Consider the following 15,402-nt stretch of genomic DNA (forward strand, 5'->3'; position numbering starts at 1 on the left):
CCTACTTGACATTCCCTTGTCCCGCTCTGGAGAACCCTTTGACATCACAATGCATGTGTGTGTAAAGTAAATAGATATTGAATTAATAATAGTAACAACTCCTTCAGTTGCTGTAGGATCCTTCTGATTCTTCACCTGATATGAACGGGTTCCGTCGTCTTTGCTAGCTTAACGCGGCTCTTATCTGCTGCCTCCTGGGATCTCTGCTGACCTCGTTTGCTTGTCCCTGACTGTTTTGTCCTCCCAGGACACAATAGATAATCACAATCTTCACTTTTTAATGAATACAGCCCCCGCAGTAAACAGTCACATAAAACCTGGTATACTGTATATGATGGCAGGTGTACACTTCCTGCCAAAATGGTGTTGATTGCTTCATGCTACCGGTGACTCTACAGTAACTATCCAAGTGTCGTGTGTGTTCTCCAACCAGAGAAGAAGGATGAAAGTGTGTACGAAGTGTATTTGCCCCCGGAGGATTTGGCGCTGGACGGCAGCGGCGAAGAGAAGTCTGAGGGAAGCGAGGACGGGATAAAGCAGAGAGGAGTGAGCGCCATGGTCAAAGTCTTCCATTTCATCATGAAACAGAGCTACATCTGCGCTCTCATCGCCATGATGGTGAGTTTTAGTAACGCAGCCCACAGGTGGGGTAACATAGGAAGTACAGAAAGTTAAGTAAGTAAGTATTTGTGCATTTAAAACTGACCCGACAAGAGAAAAAACACAGATCTTACTTTTTTTTTTCAAAAAATGCTAATGGAGACATGGCTGCTTTTACCCAGTATGTATTTATAGTTGAGTATGACTCACAAAAGCAGCAAAATAACTCTAATCTGGACAAGTTCAAAGCCACAGAGTTTGGTCACCAAGTATCACTGCTTCCTTTATTGACTTAAGACCAATATGCCCTTGAGCAAAGCACTGAACCACTCTGAGACACTCTGAGCACTTTTAATATGATATGATTTAAAAAGAGGACATTCCTGGATGAATCATAGTTTGACAAAGAACAGAATCTTGGTTTGATTTCGATGATGACTTGGAAACTCAGATTGCAGCGTGTATTAGTCATTAATTTCTATTAATAACAGTCGAAAATGTTGTGTAAAAAATAAAAACAAGCTCAGTTTAAGCACTGTTGCTTGTTGTTGGACTCAAGTTTATCTTATTCATAAATATTAAAAACTACAGCACTTAAACCTTCCTTACTGCACACTATAATACAATTTATAATAATGGTCAAGATGTATTATTTCCAATGATGTTCACTTAACATTGTGATTGGGCCTTAATGTGATTTTTAATTTTTTAGTAAAACTTTTAACAACATACATAAAATTAGATATAGTGGAGACTCTGCTGCTCATATGTTCACCTCGGAACTCATAAAATTAAGATTTTATATATTTTTCCCCCCTTTTTTTGGTTAAAAGTTGCATAACTTTCGATTTCCTCTTGTTCCATACAAACAAAAAACGGGACATTAATTTAATTTGAATATAGACTGCAGAGAGATCTAGACTTGATTCTGTTCTCCCTCATTCAAAACCACTCTGGCTGCCCCCAAAACCATCATCCCAGAAGAATGTAGGTTAAAAAAAAGGAAAGTAATAAAATTGAACTGGTGTAAATCTGTGGAAATAGAGAAAGAAAAGAAGAAAAACACAAATTAATGAATAATGTCGTTTTCTGAGCAGTCAAAACTTGTCATGTTTGTATGTCTGCAAATAAAAAATGAGCCCAAATACCCAAAGGTCACTTCTCATACTCACCTATTTATTATTCATGCAGCATTTGTTTGTTGTTGTTATTTTTGCTCCTCAGGCGTGGAGCATCACGTACGTCAGCTGGCTCACGTTTGTCTTCCTTATCTGGTCGTGCATGCTGTGGATGGTGAGGGACCGGCGGCGCTACGCCATGCTGTCGTCGCCCTTCATGGTCGCCTACGGCAACCTGCTGATCGTCCTGCAGTACATCTGGAGCTTCGAGGACATGCCCGAGGTCCCGGGCTTCTTCGTGAAGAAGAGGAACCCCTTCCACTCGCTCTCGTCCAAGGTTTGTGGAACGTGAGCAAAGCAAAGCGACAGACGCAAGACTATTGACGATAGAAATTCTGTCAAATAAAACAAAGCCACGTTTGTAGTATTTGGACATATTCTGGACGCGCTCCAATCCTTTCATGTTGGCAGCGACTGAAAGTGTCTCACTCATCCCGTTATATTTAAATCACCGCACCTCATACGTCTTCTCTTTCACATCTGGGGCAAAACTGTATTTCAAAGTTTATTTAAAGTCTCAGATGGATGTCACACACGCACTGATAGTTTAGACAACTCAATGCAGGAGTTTAAAAAACTCCATTCTGATTAAGTGTATAAACAAGTTGTGTCTCCTGTTAAATGCTAATGATTTGTTGGTTGCTCTGTTGTGTGTAGGTCCTGTGTCTGCTGAGCTTCTGGCTGCTGCTGAGACAAACGCTCACCGAGCGATGGGAAAAACAAAAGGACGACAGCGCCGGCCTCTCAGACGTTCACGTGGAGGACCAGGAGAAGAAGGGTAAGCTCGGGAATCTTGTTTTTGCAGACTGTCGTTGTGAAGCATTTTTTGGGGAACTACAGTGATACAGGTAACCAGAGGGTTGCCAGTTTGAATCCTCACCAGGTCAAGTCAGGACCAAGTTACCCAACCCCCCATTACTCTATTAGGCTCTGCTCAGTGACTACTTCTCCTAGATGAGACTTTATCAGCCCTCATTTGATGTTATTACACATAAATGTAACAGTTGTTTTCAGGGAATAAGTCAATGCATTAAACATAATATAAACAAAATAAAACGTGTGTGCAGGACATAATGGGGATGAATTTCAACTCCAATATTTATTCACAAATATGTGAAGGTGAATACACGGTCAATTCTAACGGTCAAACTATTTCGTCAGAAACATGTTACTGTAATATATTACTGTAATATTATCTCTTACTGTCCCACTATTACATTCCAAAAAGGATGCTATTACCTCCTTATTACAAAATGAATACACATTATCACCATGTTATTACTGAACTATCATGTAAAGGTTTCTTTTCATTGTTTGGGAGACTTTTAGTATAACTACACAGTCACTTGTCCAAACCTTTTTTGAACGAGGGCCATATTTGATAATGTGAAGATTTCTGGGGGGCCAATGGTGGCCTTTCTTTACACATAACATTTTTGTACAAATCTGTCCCTGGCCATAAATAATACGTTATAAAACCGAAGCTGCACGCCGCACAACATCTCACCTGCGGGCTGTAGTCTGGACATCCCTGGTCTAAGCCTTCAGGGTCGGTCCAAATCCATTTCTGGTAGTTTGGGTGCAGATCATTGTCTTCATAGTAGAAGATTAAAGGAATACTTCACCGATTAGCATTTAGCTAAAATTGTGATCCCAACCTCAGTTTCCCCTGAGTCAAGAAATATCTTCATTCTTTTCTCTGTTATGTGTCCTCCAGTGACACTTGGTCCTATTAGCGTAACTGTTAGCAAAGATGGCGGACACTGTTTACATTGTGGGAAAAGTGCAGAATTAGCGTTGCAGTTTCAAGCCTTGGACCAAGAATGAAGATATTTAAATACTACCCCTATTCTAGTAATACAAAGTTAAATGCAAATCGGTGAAGTATTCCTTTCAAAAGTTCGATCCCCGGCTCCCAGCTCACAGGTGGATGTGTCCTTGGGCAAGAACCCGAAATTACTCCTGGTGCTCTGAGTTATTTATTTATTTATTTATTTATTTAAATGTTTATTTCAGTCATGTCAGTTAGATCACTCATCATCACACATCATCTTAGTGTAGTCCACACAATACAAATAACCGAAAGGGAAAGCAGGAGAAGCAAAAGCTTATCTAGTCCCGCCCCCATTACCCACAGAATACATATATTGTTATCGTCAAGACTAGAAAAATGCTACAAAAATACGGATACGTTTATGATTTATTTATTTATTACAACAAAAGAAGGACAAAAAAGGAGCAAAATAAGCACAGACACACAAGGTCCTACTATGTTATATGCTCTGGAAAAACAGAAAGCAGAAACACTTTTGTGATTGGCTGCTGTGTTATATAGAGGAGGAGGACTCTGAAGACCGAGGCGAACAGGACATCATGCACGTCCTGGGCAGCATGGTCATGGCCATGCTGGTGAAATACTGGATCTACATCTGCGGCGGCATGTTCTTCTTCGTCAGCTTCGAGGGAACCATCGTCATGTACAAGATCATCTACATGATGATGTTCCTCTCCTGCGTGGCTCTCTACCAGGTACCAAACACACACACATCATGTCCTGTCAGAGCAAGACAAAAGAAAGTTTTCAGATTTAGCACATGGGTGGGACGCTGTCAAGTCTCCAAATCCAATTTCCCCAAAAACAGAAGGTGCTGACAATTTTATGGGCGTCATAAAGTTTGTGTACAGCAGGCCTCATAATCCACCGAGTATTCCTGACTGTTTTATATCTTCAACCGCCACATTAAAGTCGCCCTAAATCCACATGTCCCCTCGCCTCCCTCGTTTCAGGTTGATTCATTAAAGCTGTTAAGGTCCCTGTTATTCACTTTCTCTTCCATTCTTTTCCCTCTTCCAGGTGCACTACGAGTGGTGGAGGAGGATCCTCAAGTACTTCTGGATGTCGGTGGTAATGTACACCATGCTGGTGCTCACGCTGGTCTACACCTTCCAGTTCAAAGGCTCCGTGGAGTTCTGGTCCAACATGTTAGGCATGGACAAACAGAGGTGAGCTGATCCTTTGTCAGTGATTTTCTCCAGGATTGAGGAAATCATTAAATCAATAATTTGGCAATCGCCACAAGGCTATCATTAGACACCAGTCCTGCTTATTACATTACATTACATGTCATTTAGCAGACACTTTTATCCAAAGCGACTTACAATAAGTGCATTTCAACATTTGGGTCCAAACAAGAGCTAGAAGTAAGTAAGTGCTTCAAGTAAACCAAACTATAAAGTGACTATAAAGTATTATTGACACAAATACTCATCAGTACTAATTGATAAATCTCTATATGTTGTTGTGAGAAGGAGTGAAGTTTGTGAGTGAGACCACAGACTTCTCTGTATTTAAGGCTTTTTTTTACACTTAACCTAGCCGGTGTTGTAATGTAATGAAGTACAAATACTTTGTACAACATTCATGTATCTGTAACTTACTCTGTTCTAGCAACTTTTACTTTTACTCCACAACATATCCTCTCACTATCTTTGTTACTACCAAATGAAATCAGCAGAAGAAGAAGAAGAGTTGGTATTATGGTCTTTTTTTATATAGAGCTTTTCTAACGTCTGTGTAGAGTAAAAAATACAAGTTTTCCTTATTTGCTCATGTCAGTATCAGGCAACATTTTCTGTCGTAAACAGTGTGTTGTTTTACATGTGCACTATACCATCAAGTGTTTTCTTTTTTTCTTGCTGTAACTTTCATTAAAACTAACATAAGTGTGTGTGCGTGCAGCTTGAAGGACCTGGGTCTGGAGCAGTTCACTGTGTCCCAGCTCTTCACCAGGATCTTCATTCCCACATCCTTCCTGCTTGTGTGTATCCTCCACTTGCATTACTTCCACGACCGCTTCCTCCAGCTCACCGACCTGCAGGCTGTGGTGGCGAAAGAGCAGAGCACGATCTACAGGTGAGACACACACACACACACACACAGCATTTGTTGACGTCTTTCGATCTTTCTTTCGTTCTTTTGTTCTTGGTTGAAGTTCAAATGATTGAATTGAACTAGTATATTGTGTAACAGTTCTGACGACCTGCCCGCTCAGAAACTGGTGAAAGCAAACTGATTGAGTTCAGTCGTCCGGGAACATCTTTTACAGCATTGTGGATTGGCTTGCGATGGTTTGTCACTTTTAAAACATGATCCCCAAATTAAAAAGTTTGGAAAACAGTGATTTACAGCAACACCTAAAGTCAGATGTGAGAGTAATAAAGTAAGAAATAGTAAAACAACTGTGATTTTACTTGAGAGGCAAAAACTGGACTGACATCATAACACAGGGTTCCCACGGGTTCTTGAAATCCTTGAAAGTTTGTGTATTTGAAAAAAAAAATGAAATGCCCTTGAACATTTTTGAATATTGCCCTAAATAGACATGGGTCATTGAACGTCCTTGAATATTGTTCAAGACAGAAGTGAAGTTGATATTTAGGTAAATGTCTTGCTTGTTTGTTATGACGCCACCTACTGTTTCATGACCTGTGTTGCCCTTGATGGACATAGACAAGGCCTACGCAACAAGTGAGTAATGGTTTAAGCAAGAGAGAGAAAGTGACCAGGTGATGTCTGGGAAATGAAAATTCCAAGATCTCTGTCTCAAGGATCCCAAGGATTAAGCTGCACATTCGGTCCTTGAATTTGATGTCAACCAAGGCGTGGGAACCCTGATCACGTTATTCCAAAATCACACTATCTTATGTTTGCATGAAAAACCATGAAATTAGAAATATCCGTCACTCACTGGCACTGGAAATCCTCATGTACTCACCCTGTTAAACCATCTGTCACATGCTTTCTTGTGCAGCTCTGTGTGACAGGGTTCACACTCTCACGTGTTTGTTTTTCACTGTGTCGCCTTGTTGTCGCCGTGTTTGTTGTGTCTGCTGCTCGCTCGCTCGCCCACGTCTCTGTGACCTGCCCTCATCTCTCCTCTGCACACCATTTCTCCATTTTGCAGCCACGCTAAAGTCAGCGGGCGACTCAATCTGATCATGGATAGGTGGGTATTTTTGCTCGCTTTTCTGTGGCATCATCCACCGACATCCCACTTCCTCCCGGATTATTAATGTCTGCCCTCTTGACCTTTGTCTGAGACAGTTCACCAGTGAACGCCTGGAATCCTTAAATTCCTCTTGTTTTGACACCTCACTAAAACCCCCCCATGTATTTATTGTGTTATTTTGCTTGTATCCTCCTCCTCCTGTCCTCTTGGTTACATTTCTGGAATTTTTTGAACACTTCCCGTATCCAGCCCAGCCCTTTCCTCAGTAAAAGAAAAACCCTCTTTTCCTTCTCTGCAGTAGTTTGACAAACTGTCCGGCCTTTGTGAGACCTCGTCTTTGTCAAGCATGATTCAATCTGCAAACACTCTTCTTCCCTTTGAGTATCTTTGCCAATAATCCTCACTCCCCCTCTGTGCGATGAACTCCTGAGACACCTCCCTTCCCGACAAAGCTTGTCCCCCAAAACCACAGGATTCTTCGTGTCAGTTATTTTGGTTCATGCTGATATCTGTGTGCCAGTTTCTCTATCTCTCCTCTCCCTCCCCACACACTGTTCATTTTGCCTTCTTCTGTGTGACTAACGTGATGTTCTGTAACTGTAACGTCCTGAGCAGCATCAAGCAAAAAATCCCCGCTCCAGAGAGCAAGTAAGTTTGACCATTGGATCGTGAAATGCCTACGTTTGGTTCATGCAAGCCACAAAAAACCCCGACTGTTGACCCCACTCCATTGCCTGAGACGAATCCAAAGGGTTAATGCCTCCCTGTCAGCTGTCATCATTAGCTGCTGCTGCAAGAAAAATTAAATTAATTCAATTAAAATTAAAAAAATAACGACCCCAGAAACAATAGAAGAACAATAAAGTTTGTTTTAAAGAATGCAGAAGGAATGTGCACTGCTTTTTTCATAACAACGCCTGATGTTCTGATGTTCACACAGCTGAGAAACACCATCCTTACCTTTGCATCAGAGTCTTTTTTAAAAGTGTGTCCTGTATTTACGTACTTGTGAGGACAGAATGCACACAACATTTAAAATAATCTTGCCTCAGTTTCTTTGTTAGTGCCTGCTCCTGCAATGCAAACTACTGAGTTATAATTTAGCGAATAATTTTCACATACACATGAATGGTTGGAACTTTAAACGGGTCACAAGACTTGGGACTTTTCTCACCTAAGTCAAAGTTTTGATACACATCACGGTTTTTAAACAATCACAGTTTATGTTTTGTACATTTTTTGACGTTTTCAGATAAATTTCTATATTGGAGTTTTTTTATAAATGAAGACGAGGGTGATTTTAAAACTGTCATTTCTCTGTCAATTCACACCTGTTTTTTTTACAAATTTAAACGTGATAGCTGCCGAACGCCTCCTGACGCTCACAAGCCAAACATTTAACAACAACGTTCATCAGCCGTTCTTGAAATATGACAACTTTAAAACATGTTGTTTTCTCTGTTTTGCACAGGTGGGGGGACAGGGAGCGGGGGAATTAGGGAGGACTCTCTCTTTCTCTCTCTCTGTCCCTCCAAAACTGTCTAAATACTTCAGGTTTTAAAGGTTCAATCCACACAATATTTGAGTGAGATTTCAGGTTATTGAGACATCAACTTACAGGAGCATATAGTACTTCACATTTGATTTGACAAAAACAGAATGTAAGAAAAAAAACTGTAACAGTACTACAACAGTTAGATGTAACAGTTTTAGTAGAATCCAAAAAAGTTGTACTACCTCTTATCCACAAAGAATCTTTTTTGGAATTTCTGGAAAAGCACATATAGAACAAATTTGCAACAAATTATGACGTCATAGGGTTACCTTTCCATGTCTGTATCGCATTTATTTCTGGCATATATAGGACAGTGTTTAGAGTCTTTTCTGGGTTTCATGCTTATGACAACATTTCTTGAAACAATGCCGCGATTACGGAAAACCTTTAAGAGCAAAAAGAGTAAAAGATCATGCAGGGAAAGTTCTGTTTCCGTGTGGATAAGGACGTAGTTGGCAAATCTGACCGAGTTTGTGTGATGTGATAAAAAAAAATGGATCTTGAGGTAATATTATTATGCCAAATGTGCCTTAAACTCATCACAGAAAGTCCTCACAGGTATAGAAATACAGACGACTGTGTGTTTGTCTGAAAGCACATGTGTGTCCGTGTGTTAATACTCTCTGACCCGTCTTCAGACTGGTGCACCAGGACGGCAGCCTGGCGGACCTCACCATGCTCAGTGCCAGCTCGGTGGACGCAGCGCTGCCCAGAGAGCCGGAGCTGAAGCCGGGGCCCGAGGACGAGCAGGAGGAGCAGGGGGAGTGGGGCACAGAGAGAGAGAAGGAGCAGGCACTGGTGGTGGTGATGGATGAAGCTGACGCGACTGGCGAGAAGCCCGGGAGCTTATCCGACCTGCGGCAGTCCAGCACAGAGGAGAGCCATCACTGCAGTGCAGGGACCCAGCCCGAGCCAGAGCCCAGCACCGAGCAGAGCTCAGGTACTGACGGAAACACGCGAGGAAACATTTAAAACCCACACTGGATCAATTTCACTCAAGTTATTGATCATTTAGTTTGCAAAAATCACAGAGGAAAGAATTTCTTTCACAACTGACGTGAAACTAACAAATGATTGATCGTATGGGAGATTGGGTCGATTCAGCGTCGGCTCAGCGATTCATTGATTCATGCTTTAATCACTTAAACACAAAGTGATTAAATGTGGCAATTCTATACAGTCAAACTCCCTGGCTCTGCCACCCCACTCTTCCGTCCTCATTCATCTCAGTGATGAAGATGCAAATGGTAAATTGCAGCCAATCTGCAATAATAATAATAATAATGAAGCACTTCCTCGGTCTTTCTTTGAGTTGGGAGAAGGTTTGTTTCTGTAGCTTCAAATTTTATGTAACTGTGTTTTACTAAAGAATTCCCATTTAATGCAGCTTTGTACTTCCATTCTGACATATTTCGAAAGATTGTATTGAATTTGAGATGATTAGTCATGCAAAATGATAAATGAAACAACATATTACCTGGGACCTAGTAGAAAAATAGTGATATAAAAGGTAATAAAATACTAATTGGAGTTGCTTATTGCTATATTTTTGCTTCCGGATTAACCTCGTCAAAGAAACCAGAGGTTTCCGTCCATTATTTAAATCTGGTCCTTGGCCCCTTGTTCTGTGTTTCCACAGAAATGACCCCGAAACTTTCACCTACTCACGAATAAGTACTTTTCAGATTACCAGGAACTCTCAAGCCTCTTATGACCATCATGATATGGCTGTTAGAATTGTCCAAAAATGTTCAATGAGTGAGTTCTTCATTCTGTCGCATTTTACCAAGATAAACTTAACTTTCAATATTGTTATTCAACTGTTTCCGTGGAAGTCCTAAGGTTCTACCGTAATGACAAGTATATGGGCGCAATCCATCCGTCTGTCTTCTACCGCTTTATCCTCCACAAGTCTCGGCTGACATAGGGCGAACGATGGGGTCACACCACACCCTGGACAGATCGCCAGATATAGGAGTTACGGTAATGAAGAAATACACGCGTCAAATCCTTGGTAACAGAAGCTGCGGTGGAAACGACAAACCACACAGATTACAGAGATTATTTTCCCCAGGTAAATTATGGCCTCGCCTCGCCTTGGCGCAACACTACACGGTTTCGGTTGGTGGAAAAGTGACTGATGCTTCGGCTCCACGCCATGATCACGACTGAACCCGGGACTCTGGCTCCAGCTGAATACACGATGACAGCACCCAAACTTGGAGTAGTGTGGGTTGTAATTTGTCGCGTCACCCGTGTTATGTATACACCGTCATTAGACCGATTACATTGCGTTTAAACACTTAACTGTCTCATGTGATCCTGTTGTTTTCTTTCAAAGTCTATTAACGCGTGCGCACCAGAGTGCTGCCGTCCCTGTGTCACATCACTTTCATCTCGCTCGGCCCCGTCGCTCCTCCATCTCCTCAGAAGACGTATGCTGCATACAAACTTCTGAAGGCCGAGGGTCTGTTTCAGGAGCTGCTCGAGTGAATTAATCTTTTCAAGCAGAGTCGCCTTTGACGGGATTTATTCGCCACTTCTCCAGGGTTTTCTCCTCTTGACACGTCGCATAGCTCCTGGCTCACTTTCACCCCCATTACATCTCCCTAACCAAAGCTGAACCATTAGCATGTTTACACAGACAGTCACACGGCTCCTAAATTAAACTGTTGTTTATATACACAGAGAATAAAATAGGTGATAAAACCTAACCCTGCAGGGCCTCTCCATTTATAATGAGCTGCAGGCCATACAAAGCTCTATATGCGCTCTCACAGTGTCTAATCTAAACAAAGAGGCCTCTATTAAAGGCTGAGATAATCTGTCTTTTGTGAAAACATACACCCACCATCAAACTGTGGCAGGAGCTTTTTTTATATCCTTTGTGCGAATATAAAACCCAAATATTAGAGTATTTATTCTCAGGTCATTAAAGTTTGGAATTTGCTTGTTAATACTCATTTTTGGGAATATTTCCAATATCCATGCAGTGTATGAGGAAAACACATTCATTAGTCATTTATTGGTTCTGTGAATTTACATCATTATTGATGCATTCTCCAATTGATTTCTTGATAATTTCAACAAACAGTCACAAAAGCACCACCATGGTGTTAATTTAATCTTTTTATGTGTTTTGTAAACAGTAAATGTTGTGCTTCTGGATAATATTAATAGTAAGTAGTAAGTAGTAAGTATAAGTAAGTATGAAAGGGCCCTCGCCCCACGAACTCGTCACATCCAATGACTGTGAGAAATTTCCTGTAGTTCTGTTAATGTTAATGCTTTAAAAAAGTGGAATTTTAAAGTAGTTTCCCTGCCATTTTAATGTCAACTTTGTTTGGTAACTTTTAATCATTAACTTGTCTAGAACATATGGACCAAGTTTGGCGCGGCTAGCTCAACGTGCTAGCCCAACGTGCTAGCCCGAGTTTGTTCAAATGCATAGACTACCCATTTTTGTTTTTCCGATATGGCCGACTTCTGTCTAATGGAAGTACATTAGAAATTTGTATGGAATAATGAGAGCAACAACGGAACAACTATGTGCGACTTAGACACAAAAGAAAAGAATAAAAAATTAGCATTTTACGCAATTTTGGCCACAGTCTCTCATGTCAAAAAATCCCCAAAAATTCCTCAAGAAAATTTGGAGTAAGCCCGATACACTCACTAAATTTCGTCCCTATCTGACGAGTTTTGTCTGACCATGACCCAACTTCTGGGGGCGCTATAGAGCCCTGGGGCTACAAACGGGTTTGTGCCCTATATCACTATCACATTTTTTGCTGACCCGACCTCGGTGGCAAATTTCAGGAGTTTTTATGCACATTAACCCCTTCAAAAACGAGCCTGACGTCGGAGAAAAATAATAACAGGAACAATAGGTCCCTCACACTTCGCAACCTAATAATCCACAATGTTGATACAGAACAATATCAGACTTTGGCAAAACATAAAGTACTTAGAATGTTTTACGTCTGTTCCAGTCTGGGCTTGTGAATTAGACGACAGGTGAGAAAAATAACAGTGTTTATACTGCGGACACATTATTGTAATCGTGATGTTAAACCTGGAAACACTTTCCAAAGGAGCCTCTTAAAAACCTGTACCTGGTTTTTATCTCTGTGTGTCCTTTAGATCTGAAGAATAAGTGGCATCTGGTGGTCGACCGTCTGACCGTGCTCTTCCTCAAGTTCTTGGAGTATTTCCACAAGCTGCAGCTGTTCATCTGGTGGTTGCTGGAGATCCACATCATCAAGATCTTGTCCTGCTACATTGTCCTGGTCTCTGTTCAAGAGGTACGGAAACTTGAAGACAGAGAGTTTGACTGTCTGTGGTTCCTGTTTGGCTTTGCTTTGAGTCTTCGGCAGCCTGTAATCACAGGTGGTGAAGTGTGAGGCCTCCACACGTCCCTGGAGGCATGTTTTCACACCGAGGCTCTGCATAAATGAAGCTCATCTCTTGCTCATCTCTCTCAATTATCTTGTTTCCCAACAGACGACTTGGATAATACCGTGGGGTTATGTGGGCAAAGTTTTTGAATTTGGAAAAAACTGAGTTTAGTTTAGTTTGAAAAAGTTCCACCGACTATTAGACGATTAGATTCCTATAAAAAGCAGCTTTTTATAGTTTTATTTTATTTATAGTTGACCCCCAGTTTTCAGCTCCAGTTTTGTGGGCAGGCCATGGCCAAGTGGAAGGGAATTGGGCTTGAGGGTCGTCGGTTCAAATTCCAGGGCAGTGCAAGGGCTGCACCTGGTTTGTTTGTGTGTGTGTTTACTGCTAGTGTGTAAAAAGAATGCAGAGAATACAGAGGTCAAATCCATTCATTGTAACTAATAGGTGTTTGGTGCAAATAAAACACATTTTAACTCGAAAGATGTTTAATTTGTGGGCGACTATAAAAACATTGTGGTCTAAAATGTTGGCCTCTGTAGAGCTAACCTGATATAAATGTAAAAGGCTCTTTTTCTAAGTGTGTCTAAAGCTCTATTTGGACAGGATTAGTTTTATGTATGGAGTAGATGGAGAAATGTCATTTGACCACAGGACATCTGTATTATTAATGGCAAATTCACACGGGATAAAAAATCTCAGTAAAACTAACCACAGCTGGGAGGTCAATCGGAGTATCAATCTCCCTGTCTGTCCCAGGATCCACATATTTACTGCCGAATTAATATTACCTGGGGGTCATTTTTCCTTACTTTTTTTTACCCTGAGGTAAAAACTAATCTCTTCCGAACAGGCCTTCAGTGTCAATTTCAACAAAATTTTACGCTCTGTACCTTTAAATGAGTCCTTTATCAGTGGGAAGTTCATTCTCTGCATTTAACCCATCGTCTACTACAAAATGACCTGGGGTGCTGTGAACTTTTAGTCTGGTCAAGATGGGTGGGGTCAAATGAAAAATGTCCAACAATTCAGGGGGAAATGAACGGTTTAGATTAGAAATTCAAATGATATCTTGATAATCCATCATGATGTTACAATGACAAATATTTACGATGACTTTTGCACACCATTTCAAAGTAAAAGTGATTGTTCTGATATATCGCTCACAACAACCACAAAAAACATTTATGACGCAAAATGAATCTGTAAATAACAAAAACAGAATTAAAACATTAAATCAACATGTAACTGTAAACAATTGTAATTAAAACACTAGACAAACTTATATATAATTAAATGTTGAATTTAAGAAATTTCAAATTAGGTGTAGGACATCGACTGGCGGGCCACAAGTTTGAGACCCCTGCTCTACTAGAAACCGTTCTAGAATTAGGAGCAGGAGCAGCAGCAGGCACTACTGAGCAGCGCAGCAGGTACCCCAGCCCTTTTTTGACCTGGTGGGGACTCAAACCAGCAACCCTTTGGTTACAAGTCAAGTTCCTCTTCCACTTTTCCATGGGCTGCACTGTGCACATTTTGAATGGGTCTTTGTCGGTGGGAAAATAGATGTTCTTTATGTTCAGCTGTGTTTTTGTCTCCCGCGCAGGTTTCGCTGTTCAACTTTGTGTTCCTGGCGTCGTGGGCCTTCGCGCTGCCCTACAGTCAGTATCGGCCGCTCGCCTCCAGTGTTTGCACTGTGTGGACATGTGTCATCATTGTATGTAAAATGTTGTACCAGCTGAAGTCCATAGACCCTCCGTCTTACTCCAAGAACTGCTCGTTGGTAAATATTTGCTCGGGGGAACACAAATTGTATAAATTGTCGCACATTGTGCGGCGCTGTCTGTGTTATTCTGATCTTCTTTGTCATTAGTGTGACGCCTACCAACAGTTACTGTTTGCGTCCACAGCCGGAGAGGTACTCGAGTGACCAGGAGGCCGAGCTGAAGACGTCTATGCTGTATGATGGACTCGTGGATCCAGCCAACTGGGTGGGCTTGAACAAGGCTAATGACCTGCTGGGCTACCTCAGGGTAAAGATTTAAACTTTAAACACTGTCACGGCAAACTGCATTTCAATTCTAGACATGACATTTTCAAAATGATTCCTTCAAAAGTTGCACAGATTAGAAGTCTTTCCTCACAAACTTGAATATTAGGACCGTCCAAGTAGAAGAAAGCGTAAAAAGAGAACAACACAATAGTAACAAACAAGAATCAACTCAAAAGGTTGTTTTTATTTGCAAAAAATAACGTGTTTAATTCTTTATTTTTTACTGTATCACAGTACTAAACTGAAAATGAAACATTTCAGACTTGACATGCGCTTCATTATTTAAATGTTTTTCTACTTAAAATTTAAAATCCTCATTTGGTACAGCCCATAATGAATTACATTCATTCATTCTTTAGCATATGAAATTGTGTGCATTATAACTTGATAACCTAAGAATGAACATAACTCATATGCAACTGAAGCTATTTTATTTAAATTTATGAACCATTTTTTTATAAATGTTCTATTTTCTCTTTCCACTCGTTCTCAAACTGTGGCACGTGTACCACAAGTGGTACGCGAGCTTCCTCTGGTGGTACAATCAGAAATACTGTTTTACTGTATAAACAAGGGTATGTGATCAGAGTGGAGCGGAGGAATTTT

The 15,402-nt window shown here is 40.9% G+C and overlaps 1 protein-coding gene across 1 annotated transcript in view; it reads left to right on the forward strand.

Moving 5' to 3' along the window:
* Nucleotides 1-15,402, forward strand: part of LOC122786346 (piezo-type mechanosensitive ion channel component 2) — an 89,581-nt gene that overhangs the window by 47,124 nt on the left and 27,055 nt on the right. The window contains exons 12-21 of the mRNA XM_044053001.1: nt 434-618; nt 1,825-2,055; nt 2,436-2,556; nt 4,114-4,307; nt 4,633-4,781; nt 5,518-5,691; nt 8,981-9,282; nt 12,486-12,646; nt 14,350-14,526; nt 14,654-14,776. Of these exons, the coding sequence (XP_043908936.1) occupies nt 434-618; nt 1,825-2,055; nt 2,436-2,556; nt 4,114-4,307; nt 4,633-4,781; nt 5,518-5,691; nt 8,981-9,282; nt 12,486-12,646; nt 14,350-14,526; nt 14,654-14,776 (1,817 nt within the window). The remainder of the gene's footprint in view (nt 1-433; nt 619-1,824; nt 2,056-2,435; nt 2,557-4,113; nt 4,308-4,632; nt 4,782-5,517; nt 5,692-8,980; nt 9,283-12,485; nt 12,647-14,349; nt 14,527-14,653; nt 14,777-15,402) is intronic.

This window comes from Solea senegalensis, linkage group LG1, assembly GCF_019176455.1.
Source record: "Solea senegalensis isolate Sse05_10M linkage group LG1, IFAPA_SoseM_1, whole genome shotgun sequence".
Taxonomy (NCBI): Eukaryota; Metazoa; Chordata; class Actinopteri; order Pleuronectiformes; family Soleidae; genus Solea; species Solea senegalensis.